We start from the raw sequence: 22839 nt of genomic DNA, 5'->3' as shown, positions 1-22839 counted from the left end.
CAAGACTTTAACCTTCCGAATGATATTTGGAACGATGCATTTGAGTGACATCGTACGGACACCGCATCCGCACGTGTTCTCGACACGTATTTGCTTCTTTGCAAGCTTTCGGAATGTTAAGGGGGTAATAAGTTTGATCGAACCATCTGACTGTTTTATCGACGTTCCCATTGTAGCGCCTTATAATCCGGTGCATCTTATGTATGTCAAATATAGGACCAAAAACTATTTTTTTCGGGGTGCGCCCTATAACCCGGTGCGCCTTATAGTGCGGAAAATACGGTATTTAAAAAAACAATATTGATTTGAATAACAATGAAAAATATATGAACTACAGTATATATATATATATATATATATATATATATATATATATATATATATATATATATATATATATATATATATATATATATATATATATATATATATATAAAATCTTTTTTAAACCAATATTCACTACCTTGTTATAAATGGCAACAAAAACATTTCTAATTCAAATTTTAATTGTAATTCGTAAACCTGAATGCCCTTAACCAGTGATAAGCGCACATGCGCGGTGAGTCAGTGTGCGTCATGTGTAAGGCTCCAGGAGAGCAAATGTGCTCACCCTTAGGGGCATTTTCGAGGACAGTGGACAAAGGACAGTAGGACATGTGGCGAGGGATGCGGCGGTGGTTTAGTGGAAGTTGGAGGAGGGAGGTAGTGCGTAGGGGGCGTTTCTCTCTTTCTCTCTCTCCATTCCCCCTCATTAGCTCTTGGTAGAGCCGGTTGGTTGCAGCGACGCAAAAACGAACATTCGCTGTCTTTCTCGAAACGAAAATCGTCCGGACACTATGGCTACTTTCCACGAATATCCCACGTCTTAACTGTCGTCGTGCTGAAGAGGAGCCGCGCCATTTGCAGGTAACTACATGTTTAATTGTTTTTTACATTTTGTGAGGGAGACTGCGTCACGTCACTTTTGCGCACTGACGAAGGTGATCGTGCGTGACGCCTCCACTGTAGTTCTCTTTTCCTATCTATCTATCTATCTATCTATCTATCTATCTATCTATCTATCTATCTATCTATCTATCTATCTATCTATCTATCTATCTATCTATCTATCTATCTATCTATCTATCTATCTATCTATCTATCTATCTATCTATCTATCTATCTATCTATCTATCTATCTATCTATCTATCTATCTATCTATCTATCTATCTATCTATCTATCTATCTATCTATCTATCTATCTATCTATCTATCTATCTATCTATCTATCTAGCCAATTGTTAAGTGAATTACAGATTAATTCATTACAGATTGATTCATTTACTTACATATTCTAAATGGTTTTATTTCTTTTTAGATCGTATTTTGTTTGGGACCTTTTCAAAAAGATATTTAAAAATAGCGGAATGTTTTTATGGTTTTTTTTGTGCTTAACCTCATCTGGCTTTACTTCAACCAGACTCTATCTCTAGTTTGAGAATTTAAGACCCCTGATCTAGAAAATATTATTTTATTATATTTTAAGGTATTTCGCTTCTCTGATGCACATAAAAAATGTTAGTTTCAGGTATATATTTTGAAATTTTATTACTATTTTTATTTTGTTTCTCTCATAAAATGATGGAGAAGTAGTCCAACAACTGCTCAGTATTTTACGATATATCTTCAAAATGTTTTTACAGTAATATGAGAAAAAAATGGTCTCAAACAGAAACCGGTGAAAATTCAAAATATTGTCTTATCCATCTCTCTATCATACAGCAATATGTCTGCCCTTACTTTAGTGTTTTCCAACATTGCCCTATTAAAGGGTACTGGCAAGTTCTTAAACACGTATTTGGTTCCAGTTTTATTTTCAGATTTTTTGGAGACAAAGTGTGAATTTTGAACTGTTAGTATTAACATGAACATAAAGAATAATTTATGTTTTAATTGAAAAGCAAACTTTTTGGAAATTTAAGATTCTAAATGTTATATATCCTAATTAAATAAAACATAGAGCTTATTTATTACTTATTTAAGGTTTCTACCACATCTTAAACACCTAAATTGGCAGATATCACTTCACATATTGCTAAAAGTATGTAGTATTTAAAACTTTGTAGGGATGAGAAGATGTCTAAAGGACAATGTGATAATGATAACGTTAACAATCATCATAGAAGCCAACAGTTTCAATCATTAAATGTATTACTTTTTTAATAATGAATTTGACTTTTATTAAATCATATATTTATACTCATAAGTAACTGAAATAACAATCTGTGGCGTGATTGCTCAAGGTGGCTGTGCAAAATAAAAATTAAAAATTAAAAAAAAACCCAGTAAGGCAAAAATTAAATAATAAAGTATGAAACGTTCTATCAACAATAATGTCACTATTAGCTCGCAATAGGGCAGCACAGCGGCGCAGTGGTTAGCTTGTGTGTGGCACAGTTCTGAGGTAATGGGATCGAACCTCCGGTGTGGAGTTTGCATGTTCTCCCCGTGCTTACGTGGGTTTCCTCTGTTTCCTCTGGTTTTCTCCCACATTCCAAAAACATGCATGTCAGGTTTATTGGCCGGTCCAAATTGTCCGTCCCTATTTGTGAATGAGCGAGTGATTTGTCTGTCTCAGTGTGCCTTGCGACTGGCTGGCAACCAGTTCAGGGTGTCCCCTGCCCACTGCCCGAAGATAGCTGGGATGGGCTCCAGCACCCCCGCGACCCTACTGAGGATAAGCGGTGCAGATAATGGATGGATGGATGGAGCTCATAATACAATAATTATCAAAATATTGCGGGTCAGGTGACGATATACAATGTTTCCCAATGTAGATATCAATGACAATAAAGTCATTTCAATTCAACATTGCGGGAAGAAATGTCAAAAGACTCTAAAACCAGTCACAATGTTTTTTAAGAAAACAATAATGTTTTCCAATGCAGTAGTGCCTACACATAAATAGGATCAGTCATCACATGTTACTGTCATGTCCTCTGATTTGTTTAAATGTGCATCTGAATGCAGCGTTCGACCCAATAAAAAAAAAGTTTTTAAAGAATTTAAAAAAATCTTGCGTGAGTAGTTGATTTCAAAGAGCTTCAAGCAACAAAGTGTCCTAGGAGTACAACATCACATTAAAGTGTGTTCATAAACCAGCCAGCTAAGGGTGCTAATACTGCAAGATATTTAATAACAGATGGTCATTTATGTTGTGAACTCAGAATTATTATTTATATAATTATTTATCCGTTTACTGGTGCAAAGGATATTTTGTGTTTGTTGGGGCATTATTACAATCTTGCCACCAGCAGTTTTTTTCTCATGCTATTCCATTTTTTAAAATATATTTATGAGGGGTTTCGCTTTGCATGTTAGTCATGCTGGGGCTTGTTTCAATGTACTTGGCTTCCAATCCCCTGTCAAACATAGCCCTGCCCAAGTGCAGCCAAGAACCTTTGTTTTCCAAGATCTGAGTCAAATAAAATATATTGTAGGCAAATAATGTATTTTCAAGCAGTTAAGGATAACAAGGAATGTATTAGTTGGAATCGTAGAGTCGGTTTTGTTTGTCGAATCTCGTCCCAATTTTTCGTTTTGCCCTACACGTTTTCGGGTGTCATTTGACAGAGCAAGCAAATGAGGCAAAATAATAGGTCAGGAAATTGAATCCGCCTTATAGCACGGAGAATGGAAATAGCTGTCTCATTTGAACCAGCAGGCGGTGGAGCGTTGCCTCTACATTTGTTTTATGCTGACAGTCGCATTTTTGTGTCCAATTTTAAACACATTGCAGCTTACGGTCCTCAAATCATCCACTTTTGATTTTCATCAAATATTTACAATTTTTAAACTATTTCTTCTAATATGGTAACACGTATTAAATGGTACTGACTTTGCATAGTGCGCTTATGTGGCCAGATTTTAAAACAATAGTGCAATATAACAGCTGTAGCTAAAATATTTCCCATAATAGAATGGGAATTCAGTTACTGTGATCTCCTCTTTGTCACGGTTAATAGGGACCAGAAACCTCCACAATAGGCAACAATCCTGGAAGTAGTCCCTTCCCATTTGAAATATGTCCTTTAATGCCCCCCATTTGCAGCAATAGTCGACTGAGGATAATGGATTGCACCTGTTCATTTTAGGCATAAAGAATGAAAAATATAACACAAATTTTCCCTCTCGCCCCCCCGCTATCAGCCAAAGTTGACAGGGGATAATAGATCGCGTGCAAAACAGTGCAGTTTATTTTAGGCGGGACTTAACGGCATACTTCAGTTGTTCGAACCGAAAAGCAATGTCTCTGCTGGAACCTCATCTCAGCAATTGTGGACGGGGGCTAATGGATCTTGTACACGACTGTGCAATTCATTTTAGGTGGGCCAGAATGCATGATCCCCACAAAGGTGCTTCCTGCTGGTCTCCGCTCCCAGCAATACGGATTTGAGGAAAATGGATCACAGCCGCACAAGTGCAGTTCATTATAAGCGGAAACACAGTGAAAGCAAAAAAATGCTCCGCCCTGGTTTATTCCTGGACGCTGGCTATTTCAGCTGAAAATGAAAATCTCCATTCTTATCCCTGCATTTCAATTGTAATACAAGGTATAATTAAGAAGAAAAAGAAGAGAAACATTATAGTTGGTAATAAGCAACCAACAGGGTTCCATTTTGTAGATAACATTTTGCCAACAAATCAGCAACCGTCACTATAATGTTATTGAACACATTGTCCAGGTTCGCCACTAATGATAGCAACCACTAATCAGGCACATAAGTTATTTTACTAAACAATACCGCTTTATTTCTTAAAATAAGGAGATTGTAAAAGTGAATCCATAAAATACAATGAAATAAACATAAAAAAAATTGACTCAAATTTTGCTTTTTCAAACATTTTACTTTAATAAAATGATTATTGTGGTTTAACAATCCTAAAAAGTGTGAGAGAATCAAATAATCCTGATCCATCTAATAAAACAAATTAAAAAGATAATAAAAAGATATATCAGCAAAGCCTAGTATGCGACCTCATCAAATATTTTTACACATCAGACTCGGAAGGCAAAATGGGCCAACGTGCTACTGGACCTTAAGCAGAACCGACCGGCCAGGCCAGATGAACTCAATCCAGAAGAAAAAACAACACACCCTAAACCACTGGCAGGACAAAACGGCTTCGTCCCTCCTCAAATGGAGTTCAGCCGAGATTTACGGCTTGTGTCTCATCGGCAAGTCTGTATTTTCTTATAGGCTGTGAAGAGGACGGAAGATAAGCAAAGCAGCAGTGCGTTTGTATTAAATTACATTTGCTTTCACTAATATTCCTCGGAGGCGTTTAAACAAGCAGTGTGCTTCAATAATGTCTGGCAGAGTCCAACAGCTGAACTTACAATCTTAAAATGAAGACATTTCTCTCTGCAACTTGTTTCCTCACGTTTGCTGTTTCTCCTAAATGTTAATCACATCACGCCTCATGTCTACTAAATCAGGGTTTTAGGGGTTTGCCATCATGCAATTCCCATTATTGTCCTATCTACAACTGGGTATATGTTCTATGTCGTCTTTCGTCTCGCTTTCACGTTGTGTTTTGTTTTTGCTACTTAGATGTTTTGCATTGTTTTGCTATCCTGTTTTTGTTTAGTTTGAGTTACTCAAACCCCTTGTTTATTGCAGTTAATGGGGACAATAACCCCCTGTGTTAAGCCGAAATCTGTGATATAGTTCTCCTCCCATTTTTAACAGCATGCACTCTGGCGGCCCCTGCTTGCAGCAGCAGTAGTCGACAGGGAATAATGGATGGCGGTCGTACGGGTCCTGTTCAATTTAGGGGGAAAGGAATAAAAAATGGAGCAGTCAACGCATGACATGAACTAGCTCTTTCTGCCCCGGTTATTAGCAATAGATGACTTGGGATAATGGGTCTCAGCAAAAACAGTGCAGCTCAATTTAGACGGCCCACAATGGAACACACCAGTTTCCCAAACTGAAAAGAAATGCCCTCTGCCAGAACCAGATCTCAGCAATAGTTGACGTAGATAATCGATAATGGCCACAACCGATCATTACATTTTATGAGGGCCAAAACGGCACACGTAAAAGCCAAAATTATCTTGAGCCGGTCTCCGCTGTCAACAATATGGGATTAGGGATAATGGATTGCTGCACCACGAGTGCAATTTATTCAGGCGGAAATAAACTAAGGGGAAAAAAATTGCATCCAACCTGCTGAAATATGCGATCAGGGATAATGGATCATGGCTGCATGAGAGCAGTTCACTTTTTGGTGGACCTAACGGCAAAAAAAGAGTCGCCAGGCCCTACAAAAATGTGCTGTGCTGGCCACGGCTCGCAGCAATATGCAATCGAGTATAATGGATCGCATAATATTTTCCAACCCGCAATGCACTGATGCCATTCAGTACAAAGTGTGGAATAGCAAGGTATTACAGTAGTTAGATTTCCGACCTATTCTGTGTTTCTGTTAGAGGTGGTTGCGGTTAAAACCTTATGTTATTGTTCTATCCACGCATTACTATGCTCCCTGCATCATCATTCTTTCATATTTTGTTTAGTTTGAATCAGTTTGTACTCCAGCATCGTCTTATTTTCATGTTTTGTGATGGTTCGTGTGTCAACATTAAGTAGCATGGATGCATAGAATGGTCCATTTGAATGATGTGCCTTTCCTTAATTCTATTTATTTATCTAGTTTATTTTTGTTGATGTGTTCTGTGTGTGTCTATGTATTCCGAGTTGTTAGTTGTGGAAACATGGGGGGATTTGATTTTCTTATTGTACATTAACTGTTTTTTCACAGCACTCTATGTTCGAATTTGTCCATAAATGTGCTATCCAAATACATTTTGATTTGATTTGAATATAAAAACATTCACAGTTTTCCAACACAGCTCAATCTTGTTTCGCACTTAACCTAATATTTTATGCATTGTTTTTTTGCGTTTCAGCATTACAAATCTTTCAATGGCAAATGTCAGCTACACAATACTTGAGTTAACACTTTTTATTGCATCCAGCTGTAATTGAGTGAGACTGACTTGACGCCGTTTTTAGTTAAAACCCGAGGAGCTGTGATGTCTTTTCCCGACATGGTAATTTAGCAGGTGTCACTTGCGCTGGTGCATCAATATGAATGTGAGGCCACTATTTGGACACCTGAACATACCTTTTGCATGATGCGAGAAAGTGTCGATTTTCATAACGACTGGGTGAGGGTTAGACGCGAAACAAAATGGACGAAGCATGAATGTCAGCTTTCCTGTCCCCACTGATGTGCGTAAAATAACGAGTTGGGTTTTTTGTTACTTTTTTGTCAAAGCTCAGTTGCGTTGTTTGAGATGGTCTTAAAACTTTGAAAGTATTATAGTTTCTCTATTAAGTGTGTGTTAACAATGCCCAAATGAGTGCAAAGGGTCTTCATCATTTCTTTTCTACCGCGCCCATCTGCTTTATCATATTTTTATTAGTGGTGTTATGGCTGGAGGAAAGCAGGAGGGCGGGGTAGTTTGATAGTAAGTTTTTGCTTGTCACCACAGTTTTTTGTTAGTGCCGTATTAAACTGGTGAAAGTAAGAAAATACCTGACTCCAAAAGTTTCTTTCTGTCTGCTGCCGTGCTCCATGAAAGGAGTTTCCTTTCATTTGTATTTATTTCAGCTTTTAGGAAGAAATACTTTTTATTGGAGCAGTCACCAAAATTTAGAAATAAAAACGTGAACCCCAAATTGTTTTGGAGCCAATAGGGGGCGGACGATTAAAACGATTAAAATAGCTGGCAGGATGAATATCCTTGCCCGATCATTCGTCATGATTTATACTTAGTCCTGAATGTTTTAATTACAATCACAATCGTCATGTTATCAGACTTTATTGTAATCCTCTTTGGGAGATCTGGGTACGTTCAGGAACTGTCTATCAGGATGCTCAGTCATTCCACCCATCCCAAAGACCTGAGTTCCTCAAACTGGTGTGGATTGCGTGGATGTTCAGTTCTGTCTTTGGTACCAAAAAGACACAACCAAAAATAAAAGGGGAAAACGTGGTCGTGACTAAACAAATTCGTAACTAGTCCAATAATCCAGTAAAAAAAAAGGAGAATCCTTTAAAAGAAAAAGGGGAAAAGGCTTTCAGATCCTTGGCCAAAATAAAAAAGGAGAAAAAAAGAAGAATAGAGTCGTAGTTGTTGTGCTGGCCTTATTTGCCCTAGATCCGTATGCCAGAATATTCTCCACTGTGGCTCTGTAGAAGGACACGAGCAGCTTCTCTTCCAGGTTGTTTTCCCTGAGCACTCAGGATTTCTATTCAAGGTTTTCAAATGAATAATGTGATCAAAAACACTGTAAAATATATGCCTTTGTCCATACTGTGCTGCTATAACGTAGTTTGAACTAAAGGTTGTTAAGTGTTGCTTTAACGAGAGATAAATTAAAATAAATTGAATGAAGAAAGATTATACACAAGATGATGACACATTTCAGCCAGTGATCTGATTTTTTTTTGGGCCTATATCTCTTGTTTCATTTATTTATTCACCGAACTGCTTATCTTCACTAGTGTCACGTGTATGCTCAAGCCCATCCCAGTTCGAGGGCAGGGGACACCCAGAACTGATTGCCAAACGATCACAAGGCACATATAAATAACCATTTACACACGCATTTTGGAGTCACCATTTAACCTGCCAGGTATGTTTTTGGAATTAGGATTAAACTGAGAACCCGAAAAAAAAACCCACAGGTACAGGAAAAACATGCAAACTGCACAGAGAGGTGAGTCACTGGAATCAAATCTTGTACCTCGAATATGTGAAGTGTGCTATCCAGTCACCCACCTTGCCACCTCTGTTTATTTATTTATTTATATTGCATTGATTATACTTATAAAATGCAGAAAGGGTTTACTGTTGTGGTGTTTTAACCCCACTCGTTTGGTCCTTTGGCCACTATACAGTGGAGTTGATCATTATGGTCCACTCCAGAACCTGATCCTATCCCCCTATCACCCCTCCCAGTAGACAATGAAGGGTTCTAGAAACACGTTGTGTGGCCACTGTCATGAGTCAATATTTGCAAGCCATGTAGTTTGTGCTATGAGAGGGGGGCTTCTGAGGGTACCAACACCCTCACCCTCCATGACATTTGATCCAAGAGCGCAACATCAGTCAAAAAAGATGTCGTAGGGCTCAGCACTTTTAAGCTGGACATTCGTTCTGGCTCAGGCTCGAAAACAAACCGCAACAGCTCGTGTTTGGGGTTACCGTACACAATGACCTTGCCGGTCGACAGGGTAAGAATACAACACCTGCTTAGGATGCGAGAAAGCGTCTTTACCCGGCTTTGGATCGTTTTTAAAGCTCAGCGAGCAGCTTTGGGGTTAGTTGGCTATCAGTTGTATCAATTACATCCAAGTTTGTTGTTATTGATTTTAAGGTACAGTGTGTATAATTTAACATTTCGTAGTGCAGGAGTGTCAAACTCATTTAGCTTGGGGGCCACATGGCAGAAGAAAACATTCTTACAGGGGCCAGACTAGGAACTTCTGGAGTCAGTTGGCTAAACTGAGAAAACAGGAGGTCAGTATTTTTGCAAAACCTTTTTTCAGGTTTGTAGTTGTGAATATACAGAGGCTGCCCTACTTACAAACAAGTTCTGGATGATCGTTCGTAAGTTGAATTTGTTCGTAAATTGCTTCAGTGCTATATTTTGTATGTTTAAGGTTTATATAAGTACGTTTAAGGCTTGTATAAGTAACCGTGTTTTGTTTTGTAAAAAAAATAAATAAACATTTTGTAAAATAATAAGCCCTATAAAGATAAGTAAAGTTAAGTTTAACTTACTTTTGGAAGATGGGCTTCAAGAGTTTGGCTACTTCCTCCTCGTGGTAAAAAGTGGCCGGAAAAAAGCAATCCAATCATTTTCTCAACGGCATCAAGTTTTCTTATTCCAATTTCATTTCAAATGAAACAGCTCGCCTATTCTTTACACTTTACACCAACCATATTGAATGGATGCACATCATATTAAACAATAAAAATGTCAAAGTTATTAGCGCGCTGGCGATACAGTATAGAACGGAAGAGGAAGCAGATTTCTTCTTGGGGGTGGATGCTCGGTGACCTCTCACAGAGCCATGCGGCGGAAAAAAGCACTACAGTAATGTCCTTTACTCGGAAAAGGTGCACACAATACAAAATCTAACTTTCAACTATTTTTTGGACATTCCGAAAGAAATTTTCGTATCTCCCGTTTTTCGTAATTTGACTGTTCGAAAGTAGGGGGCGTCGAGTAGAGAATGTTTAAATAATTGATCGTGATTTAGGAAATTTATTGTACCTCACATGTTGTTGATTCTTAAAATAGTTTCAGTTTTTTTGAAGCCTCAAATGTGGCAATTTGACAAAAAGATATTCAGGGGGGGGCAATACTTTTGCTAGGCACTGTAATTCAATGTAATTTAATCAAGAAGAATACATTCTTTTAAATAACAATGCTTGCATTTTGTTTTTGTTTGTTTTATTCAGAGCACAATCAAAGGATGGTAAAAAGTATTTATTGTTCAAAGACAGGCAACTTCTCCTATTAGAATTACGAAAGAGTTAACAGAACTAGTTGTGAACTGAGTCAATCTTTAGTTTTTTAATTTAAATTTATTAAAAAAATATATAAATTCGTAGCTACAGTTTTTCCAATGGTATTAATATTTGTGACTTGAATTAGTAATTCATTTTTATAAGCTGTGAAGAAGTATTTTTTTTAATTTTACATACAGTACTATTTAATCACATTTTACATTTATAAGTTACATCAGGCATTTTGGTGTTAGCCATTACGCTAATTTGGCCCTTAGTGAAAATGAGTTTAACACTACAAAATAAAGCGAATTTAGTGGTCAAAAAATACACACTGTCCCTTTAAACAGCATAGCATGAAGGGAAATATCATGGAGGCAATCCACATGTTATTCCAAGGTGGGGAATTTTTAACGGTCATACTTGCGACCCCTCCCCTCCTCCCACTACTCCGCATACCAAGATAACCGCACAAATGCCCCCCAACACCCCTTCCCCCATAAGTCCACCTACGAAGGAAATCCAAACAAGTTGTACAGTATACTGGTGTGAAGACTGGAAAGTGGAAGGCCCAGTAGGAATTTTTTATTCATTCAATTTTCCTGTTGGGACATAACATTTTCCCATTTAAAACACCTACATGGTCCTTTTCTAGTCTTCCCCAGCAATTCTTATCTATTCGTTCAATTTAATATTACACATAGCTCAGAAATGAACATGGCTATGCTCAGTTTTGAATACAGTGTTAAGGGGGGGGTTGACTCAAATAGACATTTGTTCACTAGCGCATGAAACTACGTTTCTCATGGGATAAATCAAGCCAGCCATCTGCTTCTGTGTGTTAAATGGAGCATACTATATAATCCAACATTTCCTTTTTTGAAATAGTCTGTGAAACCATCTAAAAATGCAGTATTTAACTGACAGGATTGATTTAAAAAAATTGATTTTACATTATGCAACTGAAATATTTGTATTGTGTTGTATTGTATTTATTTTATTCAGACAGTATAAACCATAAACATAATATATACAAGAAATCATTTGACACGTGAACACTCAATAATGATAAAATAATAGATTTAAAAGAATAAAAAGAATAGAGTAAAAAAGATATTGTAGCGTATAATACAAGGTAATTATATAGAATAGTTTAAAAAGAAATAATATGTAAATAACAAAACTAGAGTAGAATAGGTCGGAGGAACGCCGTTGGCATAATAATACTATACACAATAACCTGTTATAAATTTAAAAAAAAAGAATAATGAAAATTACTATAGGAAAAATCAGTGCAATCGTTAAGACTTTTCTAGAACAAATACATTTTCAGAAAAGGAAAATGTTTTTGCTGCTACTGTATTACCGCCTAAAATGAACTGCACCCGTGTGGTTGGGATCCATTATTCCCAATCCAAAATTGCTACGAACGGAAACGGGCACAAGGCACTTTTGTCAGAAAATGTGTCATTCTGGCCCTAAAATGGAATGCACATTTGTGGCTGTGAACCATTATCCCCAGTTGACTGCTGAGAAAATTGCCATCAGAGCTTTTTTTTTCTCAGTTCGAACCTTTGAAGCGTGCCGTTTTAGTCCCTCTAAAATAAACTTAACTGTTTTGGCTGCAATCCATTTCCCAGGTTGACTACTGCTAAAGAGAAAAGACTGAGAGAAAATTTGTGTCATGCGTGGTGCCTCTTTTTTTCCCCCATTCTTTACACCTAAAATGAACAGCACCGATGGAGCCTCAATCCATTATCCCCAGTTATTATCGCTATAAGCAGTGGTCAGCAGAGCGCGAGACAGAAATAAAGGGGGGTGCTACTTTGTAGATTTTCGCATATCATGGAGACTTTTGTCTCCATTAACAGTGATAAATTAGCGATTACAGCATATCCTATTACAGAGAACAGCATTTGAATGTATCACTAAAACCAGTCCTGTAATTTATGATGATACAGAAAAGTAATGCATTTTTTTTTTTCATTAGGCCATGGATAGTTTAGATTCCCCAATCAATTTACAGTTTATTCGCTAGAAATGTGACACGAAGTGGAAATTAAATCACTAATCTGCTGATTGATGTAGGCTTTCAAATTCCTTCCTTCCCTTTCAAGAAGTTCTACACACAAAACCCTGGGTGTTTACTTCATTAGAAAGATTACAAAAATGTCTTGACATGCAGTAAATTTGGCAGTTAGACAATTTTATGCACAGGGTTACTGCAAATTGTTTTACCCATAATGTTTTGTGTTCAGTGATGAAGTGAAAAATACCAGAAAGTGCTGTATAATTACAGTTTAGATTAATTTACTAAGTGCATTTGATGCGCGTCCTAAGAAACCTTCTCTCAAGGAAAAGGAAAATACATTTTGCTGCCAGGCCATCTGGATACTGAAGTGTTTTGTTTTTTTTCTTCACTTTTTCATTTTCCACACAAACCTTATCACCCTGTCTGCAGTTTTGCTAGCAGATGAACCCACATAGATTGCTCCCGTTAATGAAATCATTACTATGTTGATTCAGAGATAAGCACCTGCTAGTCTTCTGTCTTTCTCCTCTATACTATTCCACATTGTCCTTAAGCGCTTCCTGTTCGGGAGAAAGAACATATTGTGCAAGGGAGAGTGACGACATCTGCACATCATGCAAGTGAATGGGCATGAGCAGAATGGTGTGCCCTTTGGCCCCCGAGGGGCTAACATGATAAAAATAGTCAGACTGGCTACAGCGTCTTCTGGTGACACAAAGAAGCCGATGTGAGGTTCCATACTCGTTTTTTCATCATCAATTTTTTTTCTTCCGTTCAACCAAGTTAAAAAAATCCCAAAATGGGCTTGCAAAGGTTTTACAGCAGTATGTATGATGGTTGAAAATGGCAAGCTGCAGAGTTTTGCGGAACTGAAAAATAAATCTGGGTTACCTGGAGGTGACTATTTTTGTTACATTTAATTAAAAGACTACTATTACAAAGAAATAAAACTGGGGACTAGTCCTAAGGTCATCAATATTTGAAATGAAAGACCCTATAAAGGTAAAACATAAATAAATTTCCTATATGTATAATTGTTTGATAGCATGTAGGGGACATTCATCCCTTTATATCAAAATAAAATGGGAAAATGAAAGAGATTAAAAAATAACAGAAGATGAGTGGTGGAATATATGTAAAACACACACTGTGCACACTCACTAGCTCCCGGAATCTGAGGAAATTCAACTGGAAGAATGTCGTCAGATTTTTTTATTAACCCCAAAATTAGGAGAGGTTTTTCCCAGGTTTAACCATGCTGGAGAACATGTAGAGAGGTAGATGTTGACCACATACATATATTTTGGCTTTGCCAAAGATTTCAAGATCACTGGGAAAAATTATGGTTTGCTTCATAGAAAATATTGGGATATGGATAACCTAAAACATTCAAAGTGCTCTATTTAGGCCATCTTACAGGAGAAATATTACAGAGAAAGGCCTGGTTGAAAATTTACTGACAGCTAGCAAAAAGGAACAACAAGATTATGGCAGAAACAAGATCTCTCCACCGTGAAGCAGTGGGTGTGCTCTTTAAAGGAAATATTTGTAATGGAGAGAACCATTTCGTTTAAGAATACAGGAGACTAAATTCATAGTTAAACGGGAAACATGGATAGACTATAAGGAAAATAAGGAGACCATTTACGTAGGAACCCGAAGACGACTTTTTTGGGGGGCGAAAAATAAAAATATAAAGATTCTCATGTCTCATCACAGCGTCTGATTCAACACAATCACGCAAAAAAGACAAAACAAATTCAATATATGGATATAAATTATTTTTCTTTCTTTGCATCCTGTTTTTGATCTCTTTTTCATCTCACACACTTTCTCAGTTTTTAATACCAAAAGAATCAAAAAACGAAAGAGAATTGTTGCGTGTTGACCTCTCCTTCTAGTCAATTCAGATGTGTAAACTGAGGATTTTGCTTGATTTATGGGGAAAAAAACTTGAATTATCGTAAGCACAATGTAAATATTGAATAAAGTACTGTAAAACCGGCTATTTTGCTTCTGTTATAAATTATGTGAATAATGTTGACAAAAACGTCAGTATTTTTTTTCTGCAAGAAGGCGTTTTGTATTTACAGCTAAGGCATTGTAAAAAAGAGCAGCTCGCCATTAACCCTTGTGCCCGCACAAGATAGAAATTTAGCAACCAAAAGCCAAAATGATCAAACATGTCTGGCACTTGACACCTTTGGCGCTGTGCCGTTGTCCTTCAAAAAGTGCCAAAAGCAAAATGCCGATCGCCACTTACAGAATGGCGCCAAGAGTGTACAGGGCTTTACAGTATACGTTTGCTAAAATCCAGACAAAAACATTCTGTAGGTCCACGTCTGTTATTCTTGAAGCTTTGTTCTTTCAAGACTCATTTATCTCGCTTGTGTACTTATTATATGTGGGTTAGTGCAAGCTTGAGTGCGCTGGAGCTGAACATTGATGGTTTTATTAAAAGCCCCTTTTCAATGGTGAAACTGTTTATGTTTGGCTGTCTGCCCGTGTGTACCTTAATGGAAACTTCAGCTAAGTGGAAGGTTGAAATGGAACTTTTTTGTTTTGTAGCAACATACAGTACAGTCAGAAGTCTTTGGATGCATTTTCTTTTTATCAATTAACCGGGAGGTAATTTTCAGCATAGTTACACAATAAAATAAGAAATAAATTTAAAAACATTGCATTCAATATTTCAGACTGTTGTGTTAGACCAGAGGTTGCCAACCTTTTTCAAGCTGAGAACATTTTTTTTTGGTTACTTGTTAGCGTAAAGGGCACCCAGTTTAATATACATTTCTCAAAAAATAACAAATTATCTTAGTCTTACTACATTGTTACTATGTTATTACCAGGTTAATTATTGGAAGTAGGGTTAAACAGACTCTGTCAACCGCTGAAAAAAATCAGGTGACCAAACCTTAGTTTTAACCCTAACTCTGGCCCAACATTAATTTAGAACCGTAAAATTGATTTAATACCCTAACTTGCAGCTGAAACCTTTGCTTCTAACTATAGCCCTACACCTGACCCAAGCTAGAATCCTAGCTCTGTTTCAAACCATAACGCAGCCCTAATCCTATATTGGAACCCTGCCTCCTGCCTTCAGTTTAACCATAATACGGAGCTCAAACCCTAATTCCCAACTCTAAACATACACCTAACTAGCTCTAACCCCAGGCACAACCCCATTTCAGAACCCTAATCTCAGTTTAATATCCTAATAAAAAGCCTAAACCTTAGCTTCTAACCCTAGACCCAATCCTATTTTGGAACTGTTAAATACGTTTAAAACCCTGATTTGAAATGAAATTAAATGATCTGCATTTATATTGCGCTTTTCAAGTCAATGACTTCCCAAAGCGCTTTACATTGTGCTTCACATTTCCCAATAGCGGCTGTGATCTGTGCAGCCATGTAAGGCGCTAACCTGCTTATTGGGGGAATTGGGGGTTCAGTGTCTTACCCAAGGACACTTCGACATGTAACACGGACAAGCCGGGATTTGAACTGGGATCCCTTAATCCTAAAACGATCGCTCTACCTCCTGAGCTACTGCCGCCCGGTTCTGAAGCTCAAACATTAGCTCCTAACATTAGCCCAACACCTGACCTCAGAAAAATGGCAACAATTTCAAGCATTTACAGACACTTTACCTAAACATTTTAAAACCCATCACTGGCGATCTATTTTTCAAACAGGTCCGCAGGCACCTAAGCTGTCCTCAGGGGGCACCAAGATGGAGACCCTCGGGTTGGACTATAAACATAATGTAGGGTTTACACAATGAAAAAAACCCATCAATGAACATAAAATACGGGAAAAATATATTGGTCATCATATCTAAAGTTTTTTACATTTTCACTTCTATGTGTAGCGGTACATTGGCCAGATGTGCAAATACTTTTGAAGGTCCTTTTAATAAATTGCCTGAAATTGAGGCATCGGCTCCTTATAGAAATATGAGTATGATTTCTTTGCCTGTCCTTCGAATACTTGGGTAATCAACATCACTCCTTTTTGGGCTCATTTTTTAAATCCTACCTCCATAACCCCAGGTTTAAAGTCTGGGTTTTTCGCTATTTTTGTAGCCTTATTCACAGATCTTGATATTTTTATTTTTTTTTGTATTGTTGACCAAGTTTTAATAGTTCCCTTAATCCATTCATTCTGCATTTTTAACTTCTTCCACCTCATGACTGATATGTATGGTAACGAATCCACAGGCATATTTGGACAAGATCGCTGCTCCATGTCCACCCATATTGTATCTTTGTCTGTAGTAATCCACAAAATAAGTGCTTTAATTTGAGCTGCCCAATAGTCATATTTAATATTGGGTAGGTCTAGGCCCCCTTTTTCTTTAAAAGCTAACAGGGTTTTGTATTTTATAGGCCATTTTTATTGATTGAATGTTTGGTATAAAGCTGTTTTTATTAATTGATTTTTCTTTTTTAAAATGGAATTATAGCACCCTTGGGCTTCCATTATAACATTGTCTAACCCTAACACGCCGGAGCCTCCACAGACTCCGCCGCTTTGCCGCAGGTGACATTAGCAGAGTGGAGGATTGGGGAGGGAGTGAGAGCGGTGTTAGGGATTAAAATAGACTCAACCGTTTAAAGGCACTGGAGTATTTCCAATACTGTGTTGTTCACATTTTTGTTTTATTTTACTTCTTTTTATATTTTAGCTCACATTTTTCATTATATTTAAGCCTATCCTGTCCTTTTACTAAGGAGAAGAGAGGTTTAAAAATGCTATCATTTTTGGGGGTGCTTGGGTGGAATTGGGTGATCCTTAAGCATCCCCAGAGACGCGCTGGTTACACCCACGCTACATAATATCTATCTATCTATCCAAGTATTTTGCTATCAATCTAGCTAGCAATCAAGCTAGCAATCTAGCTGTCCAGCTATCTTTAATGTAGTATTATTATTTATTGATTTATTGATTTTGTAGTAAAACAATATTGCATTTACTTTAGAGTTAAGGCTTAAGAATTGAGACCTTAGGCCACATGATACTACATGTATATATCTATATTACTGTAGACATTTTTAAAAAATATTTTTGTATGTAACTAGTCATTGCCTATCTATAGAAAAATCAGTCTTCATATAGTTGTTTCTCGACTCTTAATTTGGTAAGATGTTGCCATTAATATCATTGCACTATTTTTAACTTTTTAATTTTTTATGGCATGTTTATCCAGGATTGCCATGTGAAATCACACAATGTTCACTACTTTGTTAAAAATTTACAATAAAGACAATTCTATGTAGAAAAAATATCTGCAGCTGTATTTTCATATTGTATTGCATTATACTGTTGGCACGCACCAATGTTGCCCCTAACTATCTGCTCTAAATTTAAACCTCCTGTTCTCCCCGCTAAGATTTAGCCCTGCATCCAACCTCTGCTGTCAACTTCATCTCATCACTCTGCCCCCTACATCTCCTATGCTTGCCTTCCCTACTTTCTTGCTTGCATAATCGCATGTTGCTACGGGTGGGTGCAGCAGAGCGCATTTCTGTCGGGCCGTGGCGGCTTTATCTTGTTGTTCTGTTTGTCAGATTGAACTGCACTCGCGCAATTGCAATCTATTATCCCTGATTGCATATAGCTGCTAGCCGGGACTGGCAGGGCGCACTTCTGTCAGGCCTGGCACCTGATATAATGTTAATACACATCATGCTGTGGGCCGATTGGCCTCTAATAGCCTCTGGCCTGTAGTTGGCACTACTGTAGTGGTTATTGAATATGTACTGTTAAATGTCCAAACACATTTTATTTTCTACAAAACAATGAGCACCCTGTATAAATGTTTTTCAAAAAACAAATGTTATTCATGTATTTTTTTATAAATATTTGCCCTTTTTTGTGTCAACAGAAGCCCGTTGTGAGGATGCTGTAACAGCACACGGCACTGCTGTCCGCTCAGGCCATGGCTTCTATGCCAATCCTTCTAGTGAGCGTCATCATCTCCTCCCTCCATCCTTCAGATGCCCAGCTCTTCATTGGCACGTCGACCGCTTTCTCTCTTCTAGATCTCCCCAAAGACTCTCCGCCCACTAAGCACACCGATGGGAACTGGTCCTTTCCGTCCCCTGGCGTTGTGCCGGCTCAGGTTTCAGAGCGGGATCGGCTGACAACAAAAATGACTCTCCGAAGGCCGAGAACACATTTGCCCACCTCCACGATGTCGATTCTTGCTTCTCGTAATCGTGGGACTAACGTGACTCGGACAAGCATCTCCAGGGCCAAGACGCCGCCACTCGGCAGGACGTTGGAGAGTAAAATAGTCTTGACTTCGGCTAACAGCGTTCTTCAGGATACAAATGATTTGCAAGGCCTCGGATCTGGAAGCAACACACTGATCCTTGGAAAGGAGGAATTGCTTGTTCCCGTGCCAACCACGACCGACAAACTGGCACAGTATCAACCACAAACCCAGACTAAAAAGGCCAAGCACAATCAATCAGTGGACACTCTGACTCTGAAGCCTCAAGTATTGGCACCGACAAAACGAAATATATTACAAGCCACGCCATCTTTGCCGACAACAAAGACCACATTTTCAGGTGAGGAACTCTGTTTACAGTAACACCTCGTTTATTTTGTGGTGGTTCGGTTCCAAAAAGGTCTTGCGAAAGTCAAAACACACAGAGTAAAAACTTTCATATATTTATTTAAAAGTCTATTATACATTGAAGTTGAAGAAAAACTCAATTTACAGGTTCAGGCATTTATTCAACACATAAAAGTACCGTATTTACTCATGTGTTATACACGAGGTTTATTACTGTATTTGTGCAATGATTGATCAGTCGAAAAATATCGCTGACCACAATTGAAAAATTTTAAATGCAACTCAAATCTAACCTGGGTCATGGCAGTGAGAGTGCCGAATTCTAACCACTTGGCCACCAGTTGACATGTGAAGAGGTATTAGATTTTATCCCATTATCACACTATATTTATACACAATATCAGAGACGAATGTTAGGGAATGGAGAAAACAGAAAGTCGTCTTGAAAGATATACAGTAAATGCAAAAAAAGCACAAAAAAGGAAACACCTTTTTGGTGTATCTAATAATAAATTAATTTAAATTTATGTAAAATTTGTTTTGGTATTATGTTCAAAGTTTACGTTGTCAATAAAATATTTTAATCATGACTGCGTGTACAGTAGGTAAACTGTGACAGAGCAAGGTATTTTTGTATTCAAATCAATACTTTTGTTTCACAATTGTGTGTTTTCTTGCAATTCTCAGGTGACTTAGCTATTCCTGGTGACAAAAAAAAGGACTCCAAGACCGCGTTGACATTAAACAGACCTCCCACTGCAACCACAGCTGGCCCCCTTAGAGGAAAAATAGATGCTGCAGGACAACCAGTCTCCAATCGAAACAAGAAGATTTCACTTTCAACAACGATTATAGCAAGTATTCTTACGACTTCCAAGTCGGATGGGAAAACACCAACAATAGCAACAAATAACACCAGCAAAACTGTACATTTGGAGAGAAACACAACAAGGGCATCTGTGCAGCCAACAACAAAAGGTACTTGAAGAATATGCTCCAAGCAAACCACATTAATTATCCAATGGGTTTTATACATATGCTATGAAAAATCAGTAAATCAAATGGCAAAAAACATTCTGGTTCCACCGGCCTATCGGTTAAATTACTTGTTTTATCTATTATCTTTCCTATTTTACTAATCGTTTGAATAATTGTTAGTATAAAATATTATTTATCATTTTTGGATTTTTTGAAAGAATTTACTCCCAAAAAACCTTTGGGTTAATTTTAAAATATCAAAAATAATCATAGAAATTAAATAATTATAGTGGGTGAATGAATAAATACACACATAAATCAATTAGAATGCAATGGGAAAAAAATATCGACATCAATATTTTTTATAAATACTTTAAAAATCAGAAAAGCATTTATTGAAATGAAATATAAATAAGGAATCAGAAAATTAATAAATAAGAGGCGAAAAAAAGCAAAACTAACAAAATATTGTAATCCCGCCCTGATCAGAACCCCCAAAAATATGCAAAAATTGTATTCGATGTAAAGGAGTGCAAGCAAAAAAATTAAAAATAAATAGAAATCAAATGAGAAAATTAAATTTTTACTACCAATATTCATTTCTAAAAGTGATCATAAAATAACAGCCATTTATAAAAATTTCAAAATAATCTTGCAAATTGTAACTGTTTTATTACCTATACAAGTTTAAATTATAGTAGAAAATGGGATTTAAAATAAATTTGTTTAAATAGAAAAATAATGAAATAACAAAACAAGGAAAAAAAGTATTAGAATATATAATTAAAATTAAAAATAATAATAATAACTAAGAATATATAATAATATATTACCATAGAGAATATAATATTGCTGACAATAGGTAATAGGTTTGGAAATGAGTAAAATATCATATAATAATCACTGAGAATGTTTCACGAGAAAAACGGTGAAAAAAATAATACAAAACATACTTAAAAAACAATACGTTTAAAATATTAGTCAAATAGGAACAAATAATACACTTATTTCCAGACTGTTAGGCACACTTGATTCCGAAGCGCACCCTTAAAATAATTCTCTTTGAGCTATTTGTTTCATATATATGGCGCACAGCACTATAAGGTGCATTAAATTAAAACCACAGTAAAAGAAACATATGTCATAGAACATACATATTGTGAAATCTGGAATCACGAGAAAATACATGTACTTTATTCATAAAAGGTCACCCATGTAGTCGTAGCATTTAATTGTAATTATGCATTTCCAATTGTATTTACTGGTACTATATTTCGGGTCTCTAAGACTCTGTTTTTCAACCCTTTTTGAACCAAGGTACACTTTTATTTATAAAAATGTTCCGAGGCACACCGTCCGTCAAAAATGTTTGAAAATGAAGTTATGTCACATATTTCACTGTACTACCTCATGAGCAGATAATTAGTATATAAAAAGAAGAAAATAATACTTAGAATAAAAAAAGAATCATGTGCTTTGTTTATGTTTTTATTTCTGACAGCGCAATCTTAGACCGCTTTGTTAAACAAATTAAGTTATTAAATGTACTGTGCTACCTTATGAGCAGATAATTAGTATATAAAGAGTATATAAAAATATACTGCCACCTAGATGACTATTACAGTTCCTCGTCTGAAGATAGCAAAAATACTGAATAATGGCCTGATTTTTTGGAAAGATAAAATTGGGCAAATTCCAGCGGCACCCTAGACAAGGGCTCACGGCACACTGGTTGAAAAACACTGCTCTAAGGCACACCAAATTAAAGATGCACTTTTTGTTTCTGGCATTTTTGGTGCACCGTATAGTCCAGAAAATATGGTACTTAGTAATATCTGCCAGTGGAACAACATTTTTTTTTTCCGGTTTTATGACAGCTAAGGAAAAAAATAACTTCAAAAGCTTGGGAAGACTGTTTTGAGATCTACCCAGAGAACTTCTAAGAAAGGGACTGGGTGGAATCAAGGGAGGTAAATACTTGGAATCCCTGGCAAACAATCACTCAAAAGGAACGTGAGTTAAGGGGGAAAAAGGGACTATTGGGAATACAGAAGCAATGGGTTGGGTGATCGTGTGGTAAAGGAGAAAAGCTCTGAAAAGTAAGAGAATGAAGTCGGTGATGGAAAGCAGATGTAGAGAAAACAATCCGCCTTTGGGGAAAAGCACACGAAAAAGGCAAAGTGTGACACATGGTGCAAGGTGGTAACAGCAATCGTTTTGAATCAGTCTCTTGCCACATGTGTGCATTATTATATATCTGACATCAGAGCGTGCGCTTTAGGGAAACTCGGGGTTGAGGTGAGTTAAGCGTACCCAGCTGTGCCTTGTGGAATGCGTCCAGACTGTGAGCACACCCCTGTGAGGAAAAGTTTGAAGGAAGGAAGTCAGACCGTTTGATAAACAAAGACGTTAGCTTACAAGTAATGGAAAAACTCGAGAAAAATTTAACAACGGCTACATCATTGGGCCTTGCCATACCGGTTACTATTCCAAAAATGTTGAACTTGGTATAATGAGTCTCAAATTTTTTAATCCCTCTCTACTGAGTGCATTGCGCATTGAAAGATAATCTGCAATCCATTATCACTGATCGTATATGAATTCTAGCGGGGGTCAAATTATTTGTTAGCATTATTTTTTAGCCCGGCAGCTGTTTTTGCCATTCG

At 37.1% G+C, this 22839-nt stretch overlaps 1 protein-coding gene across 1 annotated transcript in view; it reads left to right on the top strand.

Moving 5' to 3' along the window:
- The first annotated feature begins 619 nt into the window (after positions 1-619).
- LOC148370125 (proline-rich transmembrane protein 4) overlaps positions 620-22839 on the top strand; it is a 35560-nt gene continuing 13340 nt past the window's right edge. The window contains exons 1-3 of the mRNA XM_088332469.1: positions 620-906; positions 18497-19187; positions 19883-20173. Coding sequence (XP_088188595.1) covers positions 18551-19187; positions 19883-20173 — 928 coding nt within the window. The 5' untranslated portion in view covers positions 620-906; positions 18497-18550. The remainder of the gene's footprint in view (positions 907-18496; positions 19188-19882; positions 20174-22839) is intronic.

This window comes from Urocampus carinirostris, chromosome 3, assembly GCF_059441175.1.
Source record: "Urocampus carinirostris isolate Australia breed hairy pipefish chromosome 3, RoL_Ucar_1.0, whole genome shotgun sequence".
In the NCBI taxonomy this organism is placed as follows: Eukaryota; Metazoa; Chordata; class Actinopteri; order Syngnathiformes; family Syngnathidae; genus Urocampus; species Urocampus carinirostris.
Note: the sequence above shows the minus strand (reverse complement) of the source record. Positions and strands in the feature narration are given on the sequence as shown.